The sequence below is a fragment of the Scardinius erythrophthalmus genome (genome assembly GCF_964197995.2).
Source record: "Scardinius erythrophthalmus genome assembly, chromosome: 17".
Classification (NCBI taxonomy): Eukaryota; Metazoa; Chordata; class Actinopteri; order Cypriniformes; family Leuciscidae; genus Scardinius; species Scardinius erythrophthalmus.
The window spans coordinates 23,256,026-23,277,391 of NC_138237.1; the positions used below are offsets into that span (position 1 = coordinate 23,256,026).

General features: G+C 39.4%; 1 protein-coding gene across 1 annotated transcript in view; it reads right to left on the bottom strand.

Moving 5' to 3' along the window:
• Window positions 1-21,366, bottom strand: part of col23a1b (collagen type XXIII alpha 1 chain b) — a 102,940-nt gene that overhangs the window by 2,989 nt on the left and 78,585 nt on the right. The window contains 21 exon segments of the mRNA XM_081391549.1: window positions 448-510; window positions 607-675; window positions 777-803; window positions 882-938; window positions 1,029-1,082; window positions 1,163-1,252; window positions 4,911-4,955; window positions 5,050-5,085; window positions 5,180-5,254; window positions 5,350-5,376; window positions 5,539-5,601; window positions 5,692-5,745; window positions 5,979-6,005; window positions 6,158-6,184; window positions 8,756-8,863; window positions 9,689-9,748; window positions 11,519-11,545; window positions 11,711-11,737; window positions 15,033-15,059; window positions 15,242-15,268; window positions 17,114-17,140. Coding sequence (XP_081247675.1) covers window positions 448-510; window positions 607-675; window positions 777-803; window positions 882-938; window positions 1,029-1,082; window positions 1,163-1,252; window positions 4,911-4,955; window positions 5,050-5,085; window positions 5,180-5,254; window positions 5,350-5,376; window positions 5,539-5,601; window positions 5,692-5,745; window positions 5,979-6,005; window positions 6,158-6,184; window positions 8,756-8,863; window positions 9,689-9,748; window positions 11,519-11,545; window positions 11,711-11,737; window positions 15,033-15,059; window positions 15,242-15,268; window positions 17,114-17,140 — 1,017 coding nt within the window.

Genomic DNA, 21,366 nt, shown 5'->3' on the forward strand with positions numbered 1-21,366 from the left:
TTGGTCTTGGCGGAATAGATCTGCTACGCTGCTGCTGCTGCTGCTTCTGGTTTTATTGCTGCTGCTGTAGGTTATTGCTGCTAGTGGAGAGCAAGTACAGGACATGTTGCTGTGAGCAAGTAAGACATGCTGCTGCTGTACAATATATATTACATGAGTTTAACCGTAGCAGATCTATACAGGTGTAGCTGGGGAAGGTGGAGGGTTTCTGAAAGCACTCTGCACTACTAAGGCAAATGCTACCCAAGTATTTGAAGGTTGAGCACGCAAGCTCATTGGCAATTGATACAGCAGGAACCAATCAGCTGTGCCCTATAAAGAATTATGTGATTACGAGCAGGTTGAGTTAAGGACCTATTGGGTGGCACCATCTAGAGTTTCATGACAGAACTTTGTGTTATTTTCAGACTTTTTGTCTTGTCTTTTTAAGGTGTACAAAACACTGACCTTTTCACCTTTTGCACCTGGCAGGCCTACTAAGCCATTAGACCCTGGAAAGCCTTGAGGACCCTGTGCACAACAAGCAGAATTGTATCTGTCCAGACTTTTCACATCTATACAAGTCTTGGAATGGTTTCTGCATATTGGTTTTGTAACAAAACTTACCCGTTGCCCAGATGGACCTTTCTCTCCAGCATCTCCCTTTTCTCCTTTGACGGCCTCACCAGGCTCTCCCTGTGTTACATTTAAATTCATTTTAAACATTGTATTTGCCATGACCACAAAATGCACCAGAATGCACCTCATTACTTTAGAACAATACTTCACAGTCCCACCTTGGGTCCAGGCAATCCATGATATCCCTGGAAGAAAAAATGGTTAGTCTTCTTAGCTTTCTTTAACAAAAAGCTTCTGAACTAGTAGTAAACTGTATTCCTTACGGCATGCCCAGGGGGTCCAGGAGGCCCTGGTGGGCCAGGCAAAGAGATAATCTGGGCCTACAAGAGAGTTATCAAGATCAGTCCAGTTAAGATACATCTGGATCAGGTTATTCATATTTTAATATGTAGAGTATGCATTAAACTCACCAAATTGTCCTCAAGCCTAGAGTCTCCTTTATCTCCTTTTTGCCCTGCTGTTCCCTAAAACACCATGATACAATAATATAATCCTTGCAGTAAACCTCAGTAAACATCACATGCTATATGTTGTAAATACTCACTGAAGGCCCTGTTAGCCCAATATCCCCCTTTTCCCCTTTTGCTCCTGCTGCTCCAGGCTCTCCTGCATCACCTCTCTCTCCCTTTTGGCCCTGGATGAGACATCACACTATATAATGCAGTATACTTGCACGACTAAAGCGGGGTTTGCACTGTACGATTTTGGCCAGGATTTGGCCGTCTGAGACAAATTTAGTGAACCCCAAAAGATTCTAGACCCCAAAAAATCTGAAGTCTTTGATCGTTAGTTTGACATGTTCGGCAACGGCTGATTAATGACCATCGCAAACAAATTTGACCTCAGGCGAAATTCTGACAGTGTCAGAAGATTTGACATACAGTCCCGTAGTGTGACTTCTCCTACCACAACCGTCAAATCAACAACCAAAAAGAGCGCCAAACCTGATGATGCAATTGACCTATCGGTAAGCAAATCCCCTCGAACGCAGATGAGCCAATGGCAGTTGAGTATCAGTTGCACGGAACTGGAACTCGGACATCTTTAGGTTTCAGCGCCATAGAGAAACATTGGAAGATCCAAAGCTCTCATCGGTTTTATGGTGTTTATGCTACAAAAATGGTAAAATGATGTGCCTGGGGTACTTGTACCACTGATTCCAGGTATCATGAGAGAATGGGCATGGGTATTTATGTATTGAATCACCGTACCTTGCGTGCATTAACTAGCACGTTTCAAAAGTGTGATAAGATTTGCGTGAACGGACCAATTATCTGCACAATACAACTGAAGCCCGGTTAATTTATTATATCAATGATGCGGGAACACTTCCCAAAAATCCTGATGTACTCCTTACATCATGAGAAGAATGGCATCTACGCTAATTTTAGTGTCTGTGTTTATCCCGAGGTTTTCCTGCAGCCTGCCGGATCCAGGCCGTATCCAGATCTGACGAAGGACCTTCGCCTGGACCGATGACAACGCAGTGCTGAAGTGCCAACTAGTCTCTCCCTATGGAGGATCCCTCTACCACTATACAGATAAGGCGTTGTCGGGAAAATTCGTCTCGCGGTCCTACCCCAAAGCAACAAATAAAATATAATTCCTTATCAAAATTTATAAGGAAAGACAAGTATTTTGTTTAGGCTTGGCTTGTAGGGAATTCCAAACCTGCGTATATTCAAACGCACATAACTATAGAACCCATTCTAAATGCGCATGTGAACGCCATCAGCGTTTCTCACAGGTTCGCGTTTAAAGTCTGTGCAGAGGGAATGGTGTCGTCTTAGCGGCCCCTAATTTGATAACAAATGATCATTGTGCCAGAAGCAAATCAATTAAAACTAACTTTAGATGGAAATAACTTAACTCTGCTATAAAGCCAAAACAATCTCTGTTACCTTAAATTATACGCTTATCTCTGTAAAGCTGCTTTGAAACAATCTACATTGTTAAAAGCGCTATATAAATGAAGATGACTTGACTTGACTTGACATGCGAGCGCAGTAACCTGGTTCCCTGAGGATTCAACCCCAATCCTAATGATGGCGAAAACGTTAATTTTCTGGTTGGTATACTCTCATTAAGTTACAATTAAGTTACAATTATTACAATTAAAGTTTGTGAGTCCATGCTGACGTACAAACCTAATTAGCTAACTGTTCTCACGTCATGTACAGTAGGTCAAAAACAGCCATCTGTGATCGTGACAACCTTAACATGAGGCTTCTCCCGCTTGCATAGTGATCTGTAAATCCTCCAATAGGTTAATTAGTGAGGCAACAACAAACCACCTCTTGCTCCACACACACGTCTTAGTTTTTCCCAGTTTTCTTTTCAAGATCAAATTTAACCCAAGAGATTGTTTTTGTTTGCTAGCCACCATTCCTATCCAGGGCCGGCGCCACGAGGCATTGCCCCCTCAGTTTCAATTTGTCCCCCCTCCACCATCGAATGCGATTGATTTTAATTGTCGATACTTCAGCAAAAACGAATACTAGTTTCATTAAAGGGGTCATATGATGCGTTTTCATGGTTTCCTTTTTCTTTAGTGTGTTATGTAGCTGTTTGCACATGTATAAGATCTGCAAAGTTACAAAGCTCTCCTACTAAAAGATTTATTCTATTTGAAAAGAGAAGGCTGATCCAGACCTAGGTAAAACGTCACTCAGTGGAAATATTACACAATGCCGCCCAAATGCATACGCAAAGAAAGAAGGCGTGGCAGTAGTGTTGTTGCCACTATGTTGTGGAGTTTTATGTAATTATGTGTTTCTATGCGAAAGCAAAAGCAGCACTTTATTTGCCCTTCCAAAAGTGGACATTGAGCTCATTTTTTTGTAAATTTGGAGTGCTGTCAATACAGAGAACAACGACAAAAATCGGTGTTGCCTACACCGTGTTATCCTCTTTTTAAAATTTGCACCCTGTTGACTTCAATGGGGCAAGTTTTAAACCCGCTTTTAGCCTCTTAACATCCTTGATGTGTCATTACAAGTGCCCAGCCAGTGATTGCTTCAGAGTGATGTAGTGATGTAGTGATGTAACAGGATGTAAATACAGGTATGTGCGCTGGCTGAAATAACATCATTTTTATTAATATCTTTCATATCTACTGCAGTCAGATTCACCGTGTTCACTCTGAAGCAATCACTCATGATTGCTTGTAATGACACATCAAGGATGTTAAGAGGCTAAAAGCAGGTTTAAAACTTGCCCCATTGAAGTCAACAGGGTGCAAATTTTAAAAAGAGGATAACACGGTGTAGGCAACACCGATTTTTGTCGTTGTTCTCTGTATTGACAGCACTCCAAATTTACAAAAAAATGAGCTCAATGTTAAAATTGACTGGAGTTCTCCTTTAAGATTTATTAACAAACACTGTTCCAGAACAGTACAACCCAAATGTTTGTGTCTGTGCAGCATATTTTACGAAGGACAGTTTCCTGATGTGAACCTGGGAGAGAACCAAGGCCAACTGTGCACAGAGTCTATTTAAAAAAAAATGGGATAATTCCAACTTTGCTGTATTTGCAGTTCAGTGCAGTTTTGTGCAGTAGGAGGCCGCCTAGGGCGCCTAACAGCATCTCTTTTGCATCTTAATGGGCTTTTAATAACAATTTTGTTTAATATCAAGCATGTCTTAGCAACAGTAGACTTCATTTTACATCACTCACTTATTCGGCTGATTTGGATGTTAAGATTGGCTTAGGGAGGAATGAAAGTTTACTCTATTCTTCTCCCAGTTCACTTTTATATTTCAGGAGAAATTGATGAATTTACTTGATGTAAATCCAACAGATGTGATTCTCTGAATTGTGGCCATCATGTGTTAAAGATCAACTAACATGATCATTATAAAGGCGACAAAACACATTCACTTCCACATATTTGACAATCGTAGTATATCATATAGTTCATGATATAATTAACAAATTTGTGAATATTTTAAATAAAAAGAAAATACGAAATAAAAGCGATACATCTGTCATTCAGTGTGGCTGCATGACACGTCGGCATGGAATTCAAACATTTTAAAATAACATTCTAAAATAAAATTCACGGTGGGAGCTCAGCTAGAATATAGAAACCCTAGAATATATAATATAGATCTCTCTTCCCACCAAAAAAATAACTTGGCCCATTCAAGAATTATGAATACCCCTCCAGTTCGTGTGTCTTGGGCTGGCGCCAGCTCTGTTTCTATCCCTCAAGTAAATGCAGCACAGTCACCAAATGTCACAGATTGATCGAGACGACTTGAGTATAATCAGATTATTTAGGAACCAACCTGCTTTCCTTCAGGTCCTTGCGCTCCATGTAATCCCATTTCTCCCTGTTACAAATACATATTTGAAATGAATGTAGTAATATTCCTGCAAAGGAAACTGCTGAATGTCAATGCAATTCAGTGAAAATATATCACTCACTTTTGGCCCTTGCTCTCCAGGAGGGCCTGGAGGCCCCTATTGATACAAAGTAAATAATAATACAAACAGGTAATAGGTAATTGAGGGATATTCACACAGGATTTGACTTTTTTTTCTGACTAAAATGTACCTGCAGTGCTTTGAGTCTAGCAGCCAGATCAGCATTTTCTGTGAAGCCAGTAGCTCCTTTCTCTCCAGGCAAACCCTGAGGGAGAGACAGTTGGAAATGACTGTCAATAATCTGAGATGTTCAAAGAGAACAGATATGTAATGGGGGAAAAGACTTCAATAAACACTCACCTGGGGTCCTGGATCCCCAACATCTCCCTTTTCACCCAAAGGAAGAGGATCATGATTACTGTATTATCTTAGTATCAGCATTTAAATAGCATCAGCATTGTAAACTGACCTGAATGCAACTATATCTCATAAACACAACACAACTGCATCTACTTTTACAAGTTACCATCTTGTCAACAGACAGCTCACCTTCATGCCAGGGAATCCATCAATCCCCTTTTTCCCCTCAGTACCTGGAGCACCCTGATCCCCCTATATGCAAAAACAATGCCTGCATGAAATTATGGTTGTCTTTGTGTTTATGAGGGGAAAAAAATGTTGGAGGGGGTAAAACAATCTAACCTTTGGCCCTAAAGGGCCCTCTGGTCCAGGCATGCCGTTGACACCATCTGTACCCTTAATGAGAAAACAATTGTAACCAAATATTGTGTCAAATATTCTTATTTTTGAATAGTATATTTATCAATTTACATTTAAGCAGTTAAGCATGTTCTGCTTTTAAGCGTGTAATTGTGCTGTATTTGGTGCTTGCAACATAAATTTTTAATTGTGGCTGAAGTGTCCAAATACTTTAGGGACCACTGTATGTGATTCGCATATGTTTGTAGACACACACACAGGCATATTACCTGCATGCCAGGTGGCCCTCTTGGTCCCTGTAAGAAAAAATATATCATTTATATTACAGAAGCCAATATGTAAAGTCACCCTCATTTATGCATCATCACTTTGAATTCCATGAAGTTAGATTAAAGATTCAAAATATGAGTATATTTAAGTAAACAAAAATACATATATAAAGTTATACCTCATTTCCATCTTTTCCAGGAGGACCCTGTTATTTAGAAAGCAAACACAAGGAATGAGTCATATTTAAAGAAACAGGCATAGGCTTGCTCTTTTGACTGTCCAAGATGTAAGGCCTCTTTAGACCTATGATGTTTAACAATCTTTTACTTTCAAATATATCATGTGAACAAAAAAGTTAAGATGATCCAAAAGCGTATAAATTATTTGATACAGACAGCAGCTCTGAAGTGTGGCAGGGCTATTCTGCCAATAGGTGTAATTTTGGAACACACCAAAACAACAGTTACAGCGGCAGACAACAGTCAGACATTTCTGGCAGACATCCAGTAAGCTTCCAAGGACATATTCAAGCCAGCTAGGGATTCAAAACTGAAGAAATATTGCTCACCACCTGCTGAAAATCAGATTAATTTGTAAGACATGTATCCCTACAGGCACTCGATAAGTGCCGCAGCGCAATGTCTGTCATGCTCGACAGCACTTCTGAGAAGGACAAAGGCATGGCATCAGGACTAATGAGGTGGTTTCACTGAAGCATATATAAACACAATTTGAGACACAATAACAGGAAATGGCCTTTGAGCTTCTTGACCCAAGAACATCTGCTCCCAATATGAGGCAGAGTGCAGGGTGAGAATATTTGCCCTTCAACACTGCACTATTCTTTGTTTGGTTTAGATGGTAGTCTGAAAAGGAAACAAAGTGCATAACATGTTGGGATAAACTGGCTGAGGAAAACAGGGCATTTACTACAAATGCAGAACCCATCAGAGTTACATACTCCAGAGCTGCACATCAATCGCCAAGTATCCTGCATCACAGAATGTTATATAATGCATTACTGAAAACAGCATGTTGAGGCTTCATACAGGGGCGCGGGAAGTGGAGGTGCTGTGTTTTCACAGGATTGTAAATGCAATGCAAATTTATTCATTTTTAGCATTTAGTAATTTATTTGAAATAAACACTTTCAGTGGGTTATTAAAAAGTGTTATTTATATGTTAAATTAAAGGGGTAGTATAATGCCCCTTATTAAATAAGTCTCTGTTGTCCCCAGAGTGTGTATGTGAAGTTATAGCTTAAAATACCCCACAGATTTTTTTAAGCATGTTAAAAGTGTCCCTTTTTGGGGGTCAGTAAAAACGCGTTGTTTCATGTGTGTCCCTTTAAATGCAAATGAGCTGCTGCTCCCGGCACAGAGGGCGGAGCTTCAAGAGCTTGTGTGTGCTAGCAGCTCTGATTACCTTACGGAGACACGCACAAAAATGTCAGAAATTGTTCTGCCTTTTATGTTTAAACTGAAGTCAGACAATCATGGAGAGACTCAACAAGAAGTGACAATATGTAGAATGCAACAGGACGTTTCTGAATGGTTGGATGATGAATTTATGTTGCTGATGTGGAGTTAACTATCTTCAATTAGCATATTCTGTCATGATAATCTATAAACTTTCTCGAGTGGGAACTGTTGTAAGATGCTTACGGAGTGACATGCTATTGCATTTGTGTTACGTACTGTATTGCATGTAAAAAGACGGATGCGACAGCTTGAGCAGACTCACAAATGTGCTGTATTACAACAACTCTTCTTCTTCTCAACATGGACTGCGTGTTCCTGTGGGCAGGGTTTATGTAAATGTTAGGGTTGGTGATGTCACTAACCCTGGAGGAATGTCGATTAGTCCCTACCAGCTGTTGTAGTCCTTAAAAAACAATTTCTTTAAAAGCAAATATCTTCCTCTGAACTTTGAGCGTTGTAACTTTGCAGATGTTGTTTATGCTCGAACAGCAACATTACATACTAACTAAAGTTAGAAAAGTGAAATCATAATCAACCACCCCATTAGGTTTTTTAAAGCATACGCGGAGAGTGTGATGTCATGTTGTGACCGTAGCAGTACGCGTAGAAAGAACTAATCCATTCTTCTCCTGAGCGCAAGTCCACCTTCGGTGTTTTGTAAGCAGGCAGGCTTTTTGTTCATTTTTTATTCCCTGTTGCTGTGCAGGCTGTTTTATTGTATGTGACAGTGTAAACAGTTTAATAACCCTTTTATTTAAAGGCTTATGTCCCGTAGAACGGTCTTTTGCATTACGATTGCGAGTAGTATCAATATTGTCAAAAATGTGATATGCAGTCAAATGTCCCAGTGTGTATGCTGTTTAAATGAGTGTTCTCACGATACAATACAGCCCTGCCCCGCCCCACCTCGCCCCTGATGATTTATGAAGATAGAACGTAAAACAACTGCGATTCTGTATTCTAAAAACAAGCGTCACTATTAATATTGCTCAAATTTGTTGTAAAATATTTGAATAAACCCCAGGTCCTGTCCTACACAATTTGTGCATGTTTTAAACCAAGTCACTTTGATTTGGGAGCATCTGCCAAGAACGCAAGTGTAGAAGGAAATGCAGTGTATCTGAAACCAACACTGAGCACAGGGTTCAGCTCAGTGAGAAGCTGCACCTGGTCTTCTGAGCAGGGGTTGTTAGCACAGTGTGACTCATATATGAGACACAACAGCTGTAGAATGAGTGAGCTCAGTAAAGACACAGGCACAAGAGACCATGTGAGATAGAAAGCAAGTGTCTCACCGGCTCTCCTGGGTGGCCCTGTGGCCCATCTTTGCCTGTGTTTCCTGGAGGCCCTCTGGGACCAGGTGTTCCTGGAGGTCCTGGGGGACCAGCCTGACCTTGATCACCCTGCAGAAAGAGAGACAGAACAAGTATTTTTGAATATTGTCTTTGAAAAGAATTTCATTGTTGCTTCTGATCTCCGTAGTCTTGAGGTTACTCAAATAGGTCATTTACTTTGCCTGCAGACTAATTATGCTTCATGTTTCATACCGAAAGATTGGATTCGGTATTCCGATGCAGCATGTAAAATGCTTCTGGGGCCAAAGCTTCAAAGAGCTATCTATAAAGAAATGTCTTTTGTTCCTCACAAAAACTGTCTCGTTTAACATACTAAGATAATCAAATAAAAAGCTATTTTGGCTTGATTATTTGCTGTGGTCTAGCAAACATGTTTTCGTCACTATAGTCAATAAACACAACAATTACCCTCTGTTTGAAATTCAAAGCAGGAATGCAACACAACATTGTAAACTGCCATATTTGCTAAGTGAGGACAAGGACACAGAAGAAATGGAGAAAATGAGAAAAGCAGCAAGACATGCACAAGTCTGGCTCTACCTTTAGAAGGTGCCTGTGAAAAGTGTGATGGTCAGCCGTAGCCGAGAGAAAGCCATGCTCATAGCGATGGAAGACCATCTGACAGCAGAGGACGGATAATGAGAAAGATGGACAGAGTGCATAAGAAACAAAGCAGGGATGCCAGTAATCACAGCTGGAGAAACAGACATTCAGCCTGCGCAGCCTTCTCTCAGCATAAGGGTTTGTGGGAACAAAGGAGAAGTGGAAAAAAAAATTGTGAAATAGAGTAAGGTATGAAGGCACAGATGTTTGTGAACATGGATGGCCACATGTGTCAGGAGATGCAGGGATGATAGGCTGAGAGGGACAAACCTTAACCGTGAGAATCTGATTACTGAGCAGGCCTGCAGAGGCAGCGTAGGCCGGTGGTCCCTGGGAGGTCAGAGGTCATATAGAAGAAAACGGAGGCAGGAAATGACGTAAGGGGGAAAGAGGAGATGATTCGGAGAATGACACTGTTAGGATACATATAATGGAGGGTGATGACATCTCACATTGTAATTCTGAGCTTCAACTTGAAATTGAATCCTGTGAAAGTTATTCTGGCTATTGTTCTGTTTTAAGAAACCAAGCCCATACACCTTCTGGATATGATTAACTTTCAGTGGGTGCACATGGTGATGAGGTTTATGTTTAGAGTTGCGGTTAGATAGGTCTGCAATGCATTCATGAAGAAAGGCTACTTTTTCCCTGGAGAAACTTTTTCATGATTTTCCTTTCTCACAGATTGTCAAGGTACGTACTCTGCAGGAACTGTACTGAAATGGTGTCGAGAACAACCACAGCATGCCTAGATTTCTGCACTGTAGGCAGAAAACAGGTACTTGCCCGTGCACAACTTGCCGTCATGATGCTAAGTTGATTTTCATGGTTTCTGAGATATTACTATGCAGTTTCTATGTAGTTTATAGTTTGTTGCTTGGGTGTTCTGAGCTTTTTCTATGTTGTTTTTAGAGATTTTCTGGGTGGCAAGTCTATGCTATGATCTCAATATATCAGTAAGGCCTTGACTATAATCCTTCAAACTTCAAGACTTTTCCCCAGAACTTTTAAAATACGTCTTTGTCAAGTCAACATTCAAAGTTTCTCAGTTTCTTCTTTTCTAATTAAAATGTGTTATGTGAATTTCTTTAAATTTCAATTCCTTGCAATTCTGAATCCTGCAATCTCAATTCAAATTCAGGAACTGAACTGGAATTTAAACAGTAGTCACAGTTCAATTCTGAATGGTGCACATCACAACCCTACACAGGCACAGGACATTCTTCTCAGCTACCTCCGATGACACAAAGACTACTTTGTGAGTCTGATCTGCTTCTTCTGTGTCTGGGCATAGGGCAAAAGTCATAAGTCAAGAGTAAGCATAAGGTCAACTATCCACCTGCACTACAAACCCTAGTCCTGCCATCTGGAAGGAAACACGGCTTTAATCGACTTCCAGGTCAGGGGCCATCGTCCCATGAGAGCTTTAATGGATTCCAAGGGGTAATACTCCTCCTGCTTAACTGGAGTTGAAAAAGCGCTAATTTGACTCTTATATCCACACAAAAAGAGGAACACAGCCCATGGGAGATGCTGTTTTCCTTTTCCTGACTGCTCACGTCGCCACTTCAAATGATTTGGTTCATTTTTTTACTGTCAGACTGTGATGGCGTAAAGCAAAAACAATGTAGTGCATACAACACATGTTCTTAACATAAAGAAAGAGAGCAGCCAAAGCACATGTTTCTAATTGTGCTGAATGGTCATGAGGTATGGTGGAAAAGAAGTACGGGGAGCCAAATGATTTAAATGATAGCTTGAGTAGATATAGATAGAGAAGGTGGTACGATCTTCACTGACGGATTCCTGATTTGTCAAGGCTCACGTTTTCTCCCTGTGGATGAGGCGAAAACAGGCTTGGTGGAGGCATACGGACAGTGATTGATACCATATTGAGGTTGTAATATGAATTAGTTTAACAGATTAAGATCTAACTTCTATCAACATCAGAATGTAAGACTGATAGCAACCAAGCCCTGCCATCTGAAAGGAAACGGCTTAAATTGACTTCCAGGTCAAGAGGCATCCTTAGATCAGAGCAACCACTGTAAACTCAGACTTCTGATGAAACTGAGCAAAAAAATGAGACGTGACACTCACCCTGGGTCCCATGTCTCCCTGGTCACCCTGTGGAGAGAGCAACCCTTAGCACTTACTTATGAGTTTCTTTGTATCTCATTGGGTAACAGGCTCGAAATGCTTCAGTTAGAGCAATATTATCATTGTTATGCTTTGATGGCTCCAATAAATTGTACATTTATCATGCTGGAATGTGTTGTGGGGTGAGTATACCTTATCTCCTTTTGGTCCTGGCATTCCCTGGCAAAAGAAGAGAAAGATTCAAAGTGACAGATTAGAAATTGTTCTCAACAACGCAGGATATTTCCATTGCAAACCACAAGTCACACCACTTACACCTTCAAAAATGACTGGCAGATGTTTTAGAGGTTGAATCTGAGTGTTTGAATGAACTACTGGCTAAATGAAAAACAATAATTTATCACAAAATATGAAGAGAGGGATTTAGAAGAGTGAAGATAAAACAATGTGATGACATTCCATTCTTGATGACAGCAAATATGTCTGCATATCATTTTACATAAGAGCTTTTATTTCATGAGTGGGCGGCTGGTTTGAGGGAATGGATGATATTATTCTGGTTTTATTCTGCTCAGCGGTCCATGCAGGAAACTTTGCTTAAGACCACAAAAACAACAAGACACATTCTGATTATCACATTTTCATCATGCTCTGTGGTGTCATGATGACTATGGCTTTTCAAGCGCTGTAATTTTGTGTGCTGTTTCATAAGAGCTTATTCTCAGAAGTCAGTGTAGTGTTGTCTTGGTATTGTTCAAAGTATGTTAAAAATGAGATTCTTGTCCTAAGTGCACTTAATGTTAACTTGAGCTCAAAACATGCATTTGTGGACAGTTAAAAATGGTACAGCAGGAATCTTGGGAGAGTTTTTGCCACCTTTGATCTTTTAAAAGCGGATTGGAGTTTTATCATTATATGCCAGGATATGCTGTAAAATATGGACTGGATTGGATTTTGTTAATGTTGGACCCAACAATGATGGCACTTAATAATTCACTTGATTTCATCCTCTGATGCTATGATTGTGATGGAGAAGCTACATTAGATGATTCTGACTTCATACATGGAGAAAATTTAGATAAGGTTGAGATGTTGTACATCTCTCCTGTTAGGTAAAGTGGTTTATGCAGAGACCCTCTTCTTCATGTGTGCCCAGTCAAAAACGCGCCCCTCTTTTCTTTAATCTTTAATGGTCTTTCAAGTAAACACTCGACTAAAGTGCCCTTCTGCTTTTAGCAAGAAAACATCCATCCTCTGTGACTCTAAACTTGGACGTAATAGGCGAAAGCTGTTGGTGTTTCACTGATGTGCTTCACCCAACTTGTGTGCAGTTCTGAGCAATTAATTGCTCCAATGTTTACCCGTCGAATGGGTTTTAAAAGAGGCCTTTGGCCATTTCATTTCTCCCACAAAAGTGACACTGAGGCCCTACCTGGCCTCCCCCATGTAAACACATATATGAGAATAAGAGGAGGACGAGAGAACTGGGTATGATTGCACTAGCCATTCATAAAGTCAATTAAATTTGTTAAGTAAAGACCACCAGTGGGTTCTTTGTAGCCACTAGTTAGTTTGTAACTAATGCTGTACTTCATTTGGTTGTACCAAGCCAGAAAGACAGTAGGTAAGTCCTCTGTAATGTGTAGTCACATAATATGACCTTTACTGTCCCTGATTAAAGCAGCCACTAAGCAGCCTTCAAATTTGCAAAGAGAAGTAGTGTTGAAAAGCTATGCATTTCAGTTTATCTCGTTTTAGCTGGTGTTTTTTAGTAATGGTAATAAATTACATCTTTGACATACAATATATAATCATGACATACAATAATTAGTGTGTTTAAATATGTAATTAGATTAATTTGTATTAGAAATTAGGCCTAATAAGAAACATTGACCTATATGCCAGCTAATCTCATTAGAGTATTAGTTGATTAATAGACTTTTAGGGGTAGGGTTACGGTTAGTAGAATAAGAGGTGAGGGTTTGTTAAATAAATTGACATGTACCTGCAAAGTTACTTACAGTTAGGATGGGGGACCTTCACAATAAAGTGTTAGCAGATATTAAGCAGACTGTTTACTAATATAATACATGAGAGTTAGTTGACATGTAGGTGCAACTTTACTTATAGTCAACAGAATGTCTAAAGGGGGCCATCAAAATAAAGTGTTAATTTTAAGAACTGTTTCCAAAATGAATGAGTAATAAATACTAATACAACAAACCTGATAATGAAAATTGAAATCTTTCATTAGGCTTTCATAAATTATTTTATAAGTGGGGTTACATTTCTAAGTTTAATATTCAGTAGTGCATAAAATAAAGTTTTATCTTACCAGTTGGTGCAACTGGCCCCTGGAGTAACCAGAGGAATGAGATCTGAATGATGCTTTCCAATATCACACTCTTATGAATGAGGTGATGGGCTGAAGTTTACTGTGATGTACTAACCAGGAAGTGTGACCAGATATACCAGATGCTGCTGTGTTAGGAATCTAATAGGGATCTAATAGGGCCCAATACTGAGTTCATGTACTCGTAAAAATGCACCGATACCAGGCAGCGTTTGTACACTTGTGTCCAGACAAAGAAACACAACAGAGAGCATAATGGGGATAAAAAAGAAAGCTGTCTATAAAGTAAATGCATCTTATTAGTGGAATATTAAACAAAATATAGTAAGACATAGTTGTGGTTTGCGAACTGATAAGAGAAAAACGCGCAGTGGATTGAGCGCGCAGCGGCACAGACGTGAGAACTGGCACCCTTTTTCACAGATGCCAGTGGAAAGATTGTAGTTCAGTCGGAAGTCAATGGCAAAAAAAGTAAAACAAGGCATGTCGCTTATTATTAACGTTAACTGGAGAGAGAGAGAGAGAGCGCACTTTTGTTGAATGCTCTTGATTGCTGATGGTTCACTCAGCACGTGTTATTTGGATTAAAACTAAATCATATATGTAAGTAAAACATGAACTGTTACCTGATTTATGTATAATGAGTGATTCCCTACATTATTACAGGAAGTGTGCAAAAAAGTTCCATGAACGCAAACATCCAAAGCACGCGCCCCGAAAACCAGCGTCTCAGCACGCGAATACTGAAAAGAATTGATATTTCACTGGTGTCTAAACATTTGTACCACTGACCCAATCATCAGCACTGAGCCCTGCTGGAGCTGCTCTAAATATGTGCTGTACTATTAAATGAAAGATAAAATATGATAGAGCAATGGAATGAAGAGTGAAAGTAACAGAATATTACACAAACCTGCAATAATTAAATGTTAAATAACAAAAATATAGGCTACTTTATGTATTTAATCTCACTTTATTAACCAATGTCTTTGCTGCTGACCTTCATTGATCCATTTCAACCATACTAATAAGCAAAAAATACTTTTTTAGGGAGTAACGCAATATTGTAATGCATTACTTTTAAAAGTAACTTTCCACAACACTGCTGGAAACACACAATAATTCAATCACTTTTTAGACTGAAATGATAAAGAACCTAACCTGACTGCCTTTTTGTCCTGGAGGTCCCTATAAGGAGAGAGAAGTTAATTTTCTGCAGTATAATGAGCAGTGTATGCAATACAGCAAAAAATATATATATACACCCCTACAAACAGTATTAGTGGAATTAAACCAATGATGTTAAAAACTGATCTGATGCAATATGATCTGGTTTAAACAACTGTACCCTGAGAGAAGATAGTACTTACAGGCTTGCCATCCATACCCAATGGACCCTTAAAGAGACAGAGAGAGAAAAGGACATTGAGTTATTACAGTTATTTCATGGCAATCATAAACTTGTGCATTAGATTTGAATTTTCTCTTTCGTTTATTTCTTCCATATTGTGACGTATATCTGAGTGAAATGAATGATCAAAAGGGGGCGGGGGGAGGTCTAGGGCAGGGACTTTGTTTTAACAAATCGGTTGTTGAATGGATGGAGGCAGATGTTAATGTGAGCCTGCAGTTGATTGTAAGAAAGGGACGGAGTTTAAGCTGACTAAATGATCAGAGTAGTCTAGTATACATCACTGGAAGATTGAGTTTTTAATGTGGAAAGGACAATGAAATAATTAGCAAAAATATGGCTTCTTTACTTTATCTTTGGTGGAGTCTTATCTAAATATTATATAATAATGATCTGACCCCTGTTATAATTGAGTAGAGCAAGGAAAAGTTTAGTCCATCATCACTGGCTTCAGTAAGCTCAGACTAGAGGACGGGAGGTCGCTGTCCACGGCACTGAAGGTGCTGAAAGGGGTCTGTGCACAGAGCTCTTTGACCTGTGAAACATACTTAACTAAACGAAATTGAAGTTGATTGAAGACCTTTAAAGCAAAAGATCATGATAAATGTAAAACAAGCTCGGTAGCTCTAAATGCAATAGCTATTAAAAGAATGTGTCAACATAACGTTGTATACACAATGTAAAATAAGACCAAACAAACAAAAAAAAACAAAAAAAATATATAATGATAAACAGATTTCTGATCATTCTCTCCCTGTGTGTCTTTATTCAGACCAACACAGCCAGAAACCACAGACAATAGAGCTGTCTGTCTTGGTCTAATAGTGTGTGCTTGTGCTTTCAGAACGGACAAGTGACAAGAGAGCATGTAGTCAGTCTATTCGGCATGAGCAAAAAGAAACGGATGACTTGTGTGCTGATGGTTCTGAGTGCAGTTGGAAATCCGGTAAGGGCCACATGTGGTGCAGTCCAGCACACGGTTCAGTTTGGAGCAGCGCTCTTGTTATGCTTGGAGAGACTTCACACAGGGCCATATTTCCCAGTTGATCTTTATGCGGAGCGGAGGCTGCCAACGCATGCAACTGATCGCATCTGGATTGCGATGGCCTGTCAGGGAGGCTTCACGCAACTAATGCCTCTTTTAAAAGCAAAACTATTGGAAAGAACAATAGTTCTCTGTTCTGTAAGATTTGTGTAGGCGTAGAGGTTGATAACTGCATTTGAGAATAACCATTGTTATATAATAATAACTTTATTCAAATTCATATTCAGATTTGATGTGATTAAATTAGCTTATTTGATATTACTAAGTAAAATTCAATTGAACTAATCTTTCTGAAGTTTGAGGTTCATGTTTAATAGGTAGGTTATGCATATAGATGGATAGTAATACATTGTATATGCATACAATTCTATAGATCCCATTATATATACCATATGAAAACCTTTGTGAAAAAAAGTATCTTGAATTATTTTGCCCCATCTAACCCCAACAAACCTGTTTTACTCAAAATGAAAGCCAAGGACAAGCTTCTTGGCGATCAAAGAAATAATAGATCTTATCAGAAATTTTAAACCCAACCCAAGTGGCATCAACAGGTTTATGCATGTGATAAATCAGATGTTTAACTTCATTTGATGAATGTTATTGACCTTTAAACTAAAAACGTTGTTTGGATATTTTTTTATTTTTTTTTGCAATTTCTAATATGTCCAGCAGGTGGTGCACTATGACACTGCCTGTAAGCTGAGGTCTGAATGAGTCCTCAAGTATTGTGTGTGCCTGTGGTTAGAGCAGATGTGATCAGTGTATAACCAGAGTGACAATTACCGGGTAGCCATCTCGTCCTGGAGTGCCCTGTGATTTATTGAAGAAAAAAACATTACAATTAAACCATTAAAAATCTGAATGAAAAAAAAAAATTTGTTCACATCCCAAACCCCCAAATATGCTAAATGAAATGCTAGTAAAAAGTGCTCCATACTGCATTGTTGTCTTTAACAGTGTGTTTGTAATACATAAACACTACTTATGTGACAAATAGCTCATAAAAAATGGAACGTGTTTGGGGCAACCATGCATATTTACTCTCTCTTCTCCTTTATTACTGTGGCTTTCTGCTCATGTTGAGAAATATGACGCAACCAAAACAATAAAAGATTGTTGTTGCTGCTACAGTGTTAGTATGATAGGGAGGATTGCACACATACACACTTGAACATGTACTAGTGTTTACTATGCATTCCCTGCGAAGGCACGAATAGATTTGTATCAGCTGTTGGATTTTTAAAGGCACGTCTAGTTATTAGGATACAGGCGGTCAGGATGGATGCCAGACAGTGAAAAATGGAGTGGGATCAATTCAGAAACTGTCTCCTGGAGCATATATCCTCCCCTCCCTCTTATCTCACCTCATTTTGCAGTCTATATCAAGGTTGCAAAGCCAACACGGATCATGCCATGCTGTATCTGCCCAACTCCAGACCAACTCACATTTGTTCTGAATTAAAGCCTCAGTGATAACGGGGTACTTACTGGAGTTCCTGAAACAGAGAAAGACAAACAGTTGTATGTAAGTCACAACTATTTGTTGTGCTGAAGAGTAAGCGTCATGCAATACTGTGTGCAGGACATTAATCCTATAGTAACAAAATGTACAATGATTAATATGTTGTCTCATTTCTGTCGACATGAAGATGTAAAACTAAGTCAATGTGAGTTGCATATCCCTTTAGATGCCAGAGTCAATGAGGTCGCACAAACACATTTATACTGTATATCTGCACACACAGAAACCTGGTTCTGGCTCATAGCATTGATCAATCAAAGGATGGCGGCACAGATATAAATAGACCCTTGTTTCTTTTCCACTTTTGAGCAACTCCAGATTTGGCAAAAGTCTGTGTGTGATTAAAAAAAAAAGTGAATGGGTGGACAGCTCTAAGCACTGCCTATAAGAAAGACAAATTAGAAGTGCAGGGCTCAACATAACATATTTGAATGGGCTCAAAGTTGACAAAGCTCAAAGTTGACAAATATTTGAATATATATATATATATATATATATATATATTATAACTATGAAACAAACAGTATAACAGGCTTATAGTGAAAAACATATTGTTGATGTTTCTAAGACCTCCAAATGTCATCTATGTTAGCTTGGTAGAGAACTTTACCTCGGTGGCACATTTAAAGGGTTAGTTCACCCAAAAAATGTAATTCTGTCATAATATACTCACCCTCAAGTTGTACCAAACCTATATGAGTTGATTTTTTCTGCTTCAAACAAATATTTTGTATTCAGCAGAAGAATGAAAATCATACAGGTTTGGAACAACTTGAGGGTGAGTAAATGATGACAAAATTTTCATATCTGGGGTGAACTATCCCTTTAAATCAGTCAAATTCAAAACAACAACGTTCAATACTTCATCTCAGACGAGAGTCTTAAGTTTCATAAGAGGTATAAACAATGTCTTAAATCATGCCCAGGTTTGCAAAATACCAAAGTCTGCGATATAAAGACTTCGTTTTCAATATTAACTCAAGCTTTATTCAATAAATTCTTCTAAGATCCAGTTTTCAGAGCAGCTCATTTCATAGCTCTGTACTCCTGCCGTATGTGAACAGTTGTCTCATTTGTGTCGAGCTTTATTTTTGCAAGGGAATTTTATGAGAAACATCTAAGACAAAGTTGACACTAAAATGAAACATAGCCGAGAACTCCATTAAGTCTTCTGAGCTGTAAAAGAATAACTGCACATAGTGGGAGGCTCCGCGTTACCAGATATTTTGCACTTAGAAGGCCAAAATGTCTACAGAAATACATGTTTAATGGCGCTCATTTGGTGCAAGCGTAATAGATTTCAACAGTCTGTGAATCTGGAGAATCCTTAATGATTTCAGGCAAGAAAGAAATCCAAAACATTCCAGTAGTGTGGGAATGATCCTGGTGTCCAAAAAAACATTCTTGTGTAATAAGAAGTTCACATTTATGTTCACATCTATGATTTTGATTTAATGGCGAATTATTTCAGCTATGCAAAATCATGTGGTATACCAGTGAAAGCTGAATCATGCTCTCAATGGAAAATGTGCAGGGGTTTGTGAATAAGTCAAGATCCTGCAGTAACTCTTTATGAAGTGTCAAAAGCATCATAAGTACATCTGGGTTGCTATTTCCTCTGCTGCACATCTTTCCTCACTTTTGGTCAGCACAATGAACATAATGCACAAGACAGTCATTGGCATGTCTCTCTGCTCTGATGCCTGAGGGATGTGATAGGGAGTGGAATGTGACACCGAATAGATCCGGAGACACAAACGGTGCTGGGAGGATCCAGATCTGCCTCGGATCAGAGAGCCAAGTAAACAAGCGATAACTCCTACAAATGGCTGTGGTGATAAGAGTGCTTTCAGTCACATGGCCATGTGGGAGATTTGACCCGTCTCTGTCATGGTGAACAGAGGAAAGGAGATTCCCACTGTGTCAAGTTTAGGTCACCCAGAGTCCTGCGGCAAGAAAGGAGCTTTTTATGGACACCAGGCTGTGTGTTTTGGAGGTTGTTAGTCCTCCCATCAGCCGCCAAAGTCATCACACTCAGAACAAAGACACAGTTAGCGCATCATCTCTGCTTTGAGATCACTTCCAGGGTCCGCATGCTAAGCATGATGTGATGAATTTGGTCCATTAGCACTCATCTTGCATGATAATTTACTGTACATGAACACGACAATAAAACTGAAGACGAACATATTGAGCCTGCCACCGAATGTACTGGACCACCAGAGCAGCAGCCCCACGGCAGAGAAAAACATCTCCCTTATTTACTGCCACCACCCACCCAAGAATTAATCCGAAATGGGCCGTTGCATTACGCATAAGGTTTCCAGATACAGAACAATTCACTTTATATCGCATACAAGGGACTATAAAAGTCATTTAATTGACCAGAGCTATCAGTTAACAGAGCTGCACAAAACATTTTGCAAGTGTAAAGGAGTGTTCAAGCCAGGTTTGCAAAAACAATTACATGTCCTGAATTCGATTATATGTTCATAACTCCAGGTATTAGCAGAAAAGGACCTCCCAGAAGGAAAAGAACTTCAGGAAGCCGTTTTTTTTCTTGGATGGCAATTTATACTTGGCTACTTCATAAAACAAGGCTGATTATTTATCTGTCATAAATAAGCCAAACATAAATTCACCAAGCTAGTTGTTTAGCTTACCAAGCAGCATGATATAATAACAATAATAATAATGAAAATAATAGACCAAAAATAGATTTGATTAACATGATACCATGTTATTTTAACCGGCCACTTTATTAGGTACACCTGTTCAACTGCTTGTTAAATATCTAATCAGCCAATCACATGGCAACTCAATGCATTTAGGCATGTAGACATGGTCAAAACAATCTGCTAAAGTTCAAACTGAGCATCAGAATGGGCAAGAAAGGTGATTTAAGTGACTTTGAGGGCCCTTTTTTAACGATCTGAAACGCAAGTATCAAGCACGAAACGCAAGTAACTTTGTGGGCGGGTCTTGGGTGCTGTTGCTATTATACCGGCGGGATAAATGACTCTTGCGCCCGACGCAAATCTAAAAGGGGTTGGTCTGAAGTAGCTTCATTATTCATAGGTGTGGTTTGGGCGTAACGTGAAATAAACCAATCAGAGCGACATCTCACATTCCCTTTAAGAGCAGGCGCGTTTGTTCCATGGCGGATTGCTATTATAACGGCGGATTTGCCAGGCGCACGCCAGGAGCGGTTCACAGCCGAGGAGAGCAACGCTCTCGTAAGGGCCGTAAAAAACTGAGAAGTGACATTGTATGGGGATGGGAGAAACCCACCCAAATTAGCTTCGGTTAAACAGGCGTATAAAAATTTGGGTAAATGTGTAAGCTAGATTTATGCCTATTTTTTCACATCTTCATGGACACAACAATGATTTCCCTCGTGTGTTAATATTTTTCCTTGTAATAATGTATGGTTTTCTAAAAATGAGAACTGCTACGTCTGTGTGTAGATGAGATAAGCAAAGTGCATGCGCGTTGTGAACACGCTACATTGATT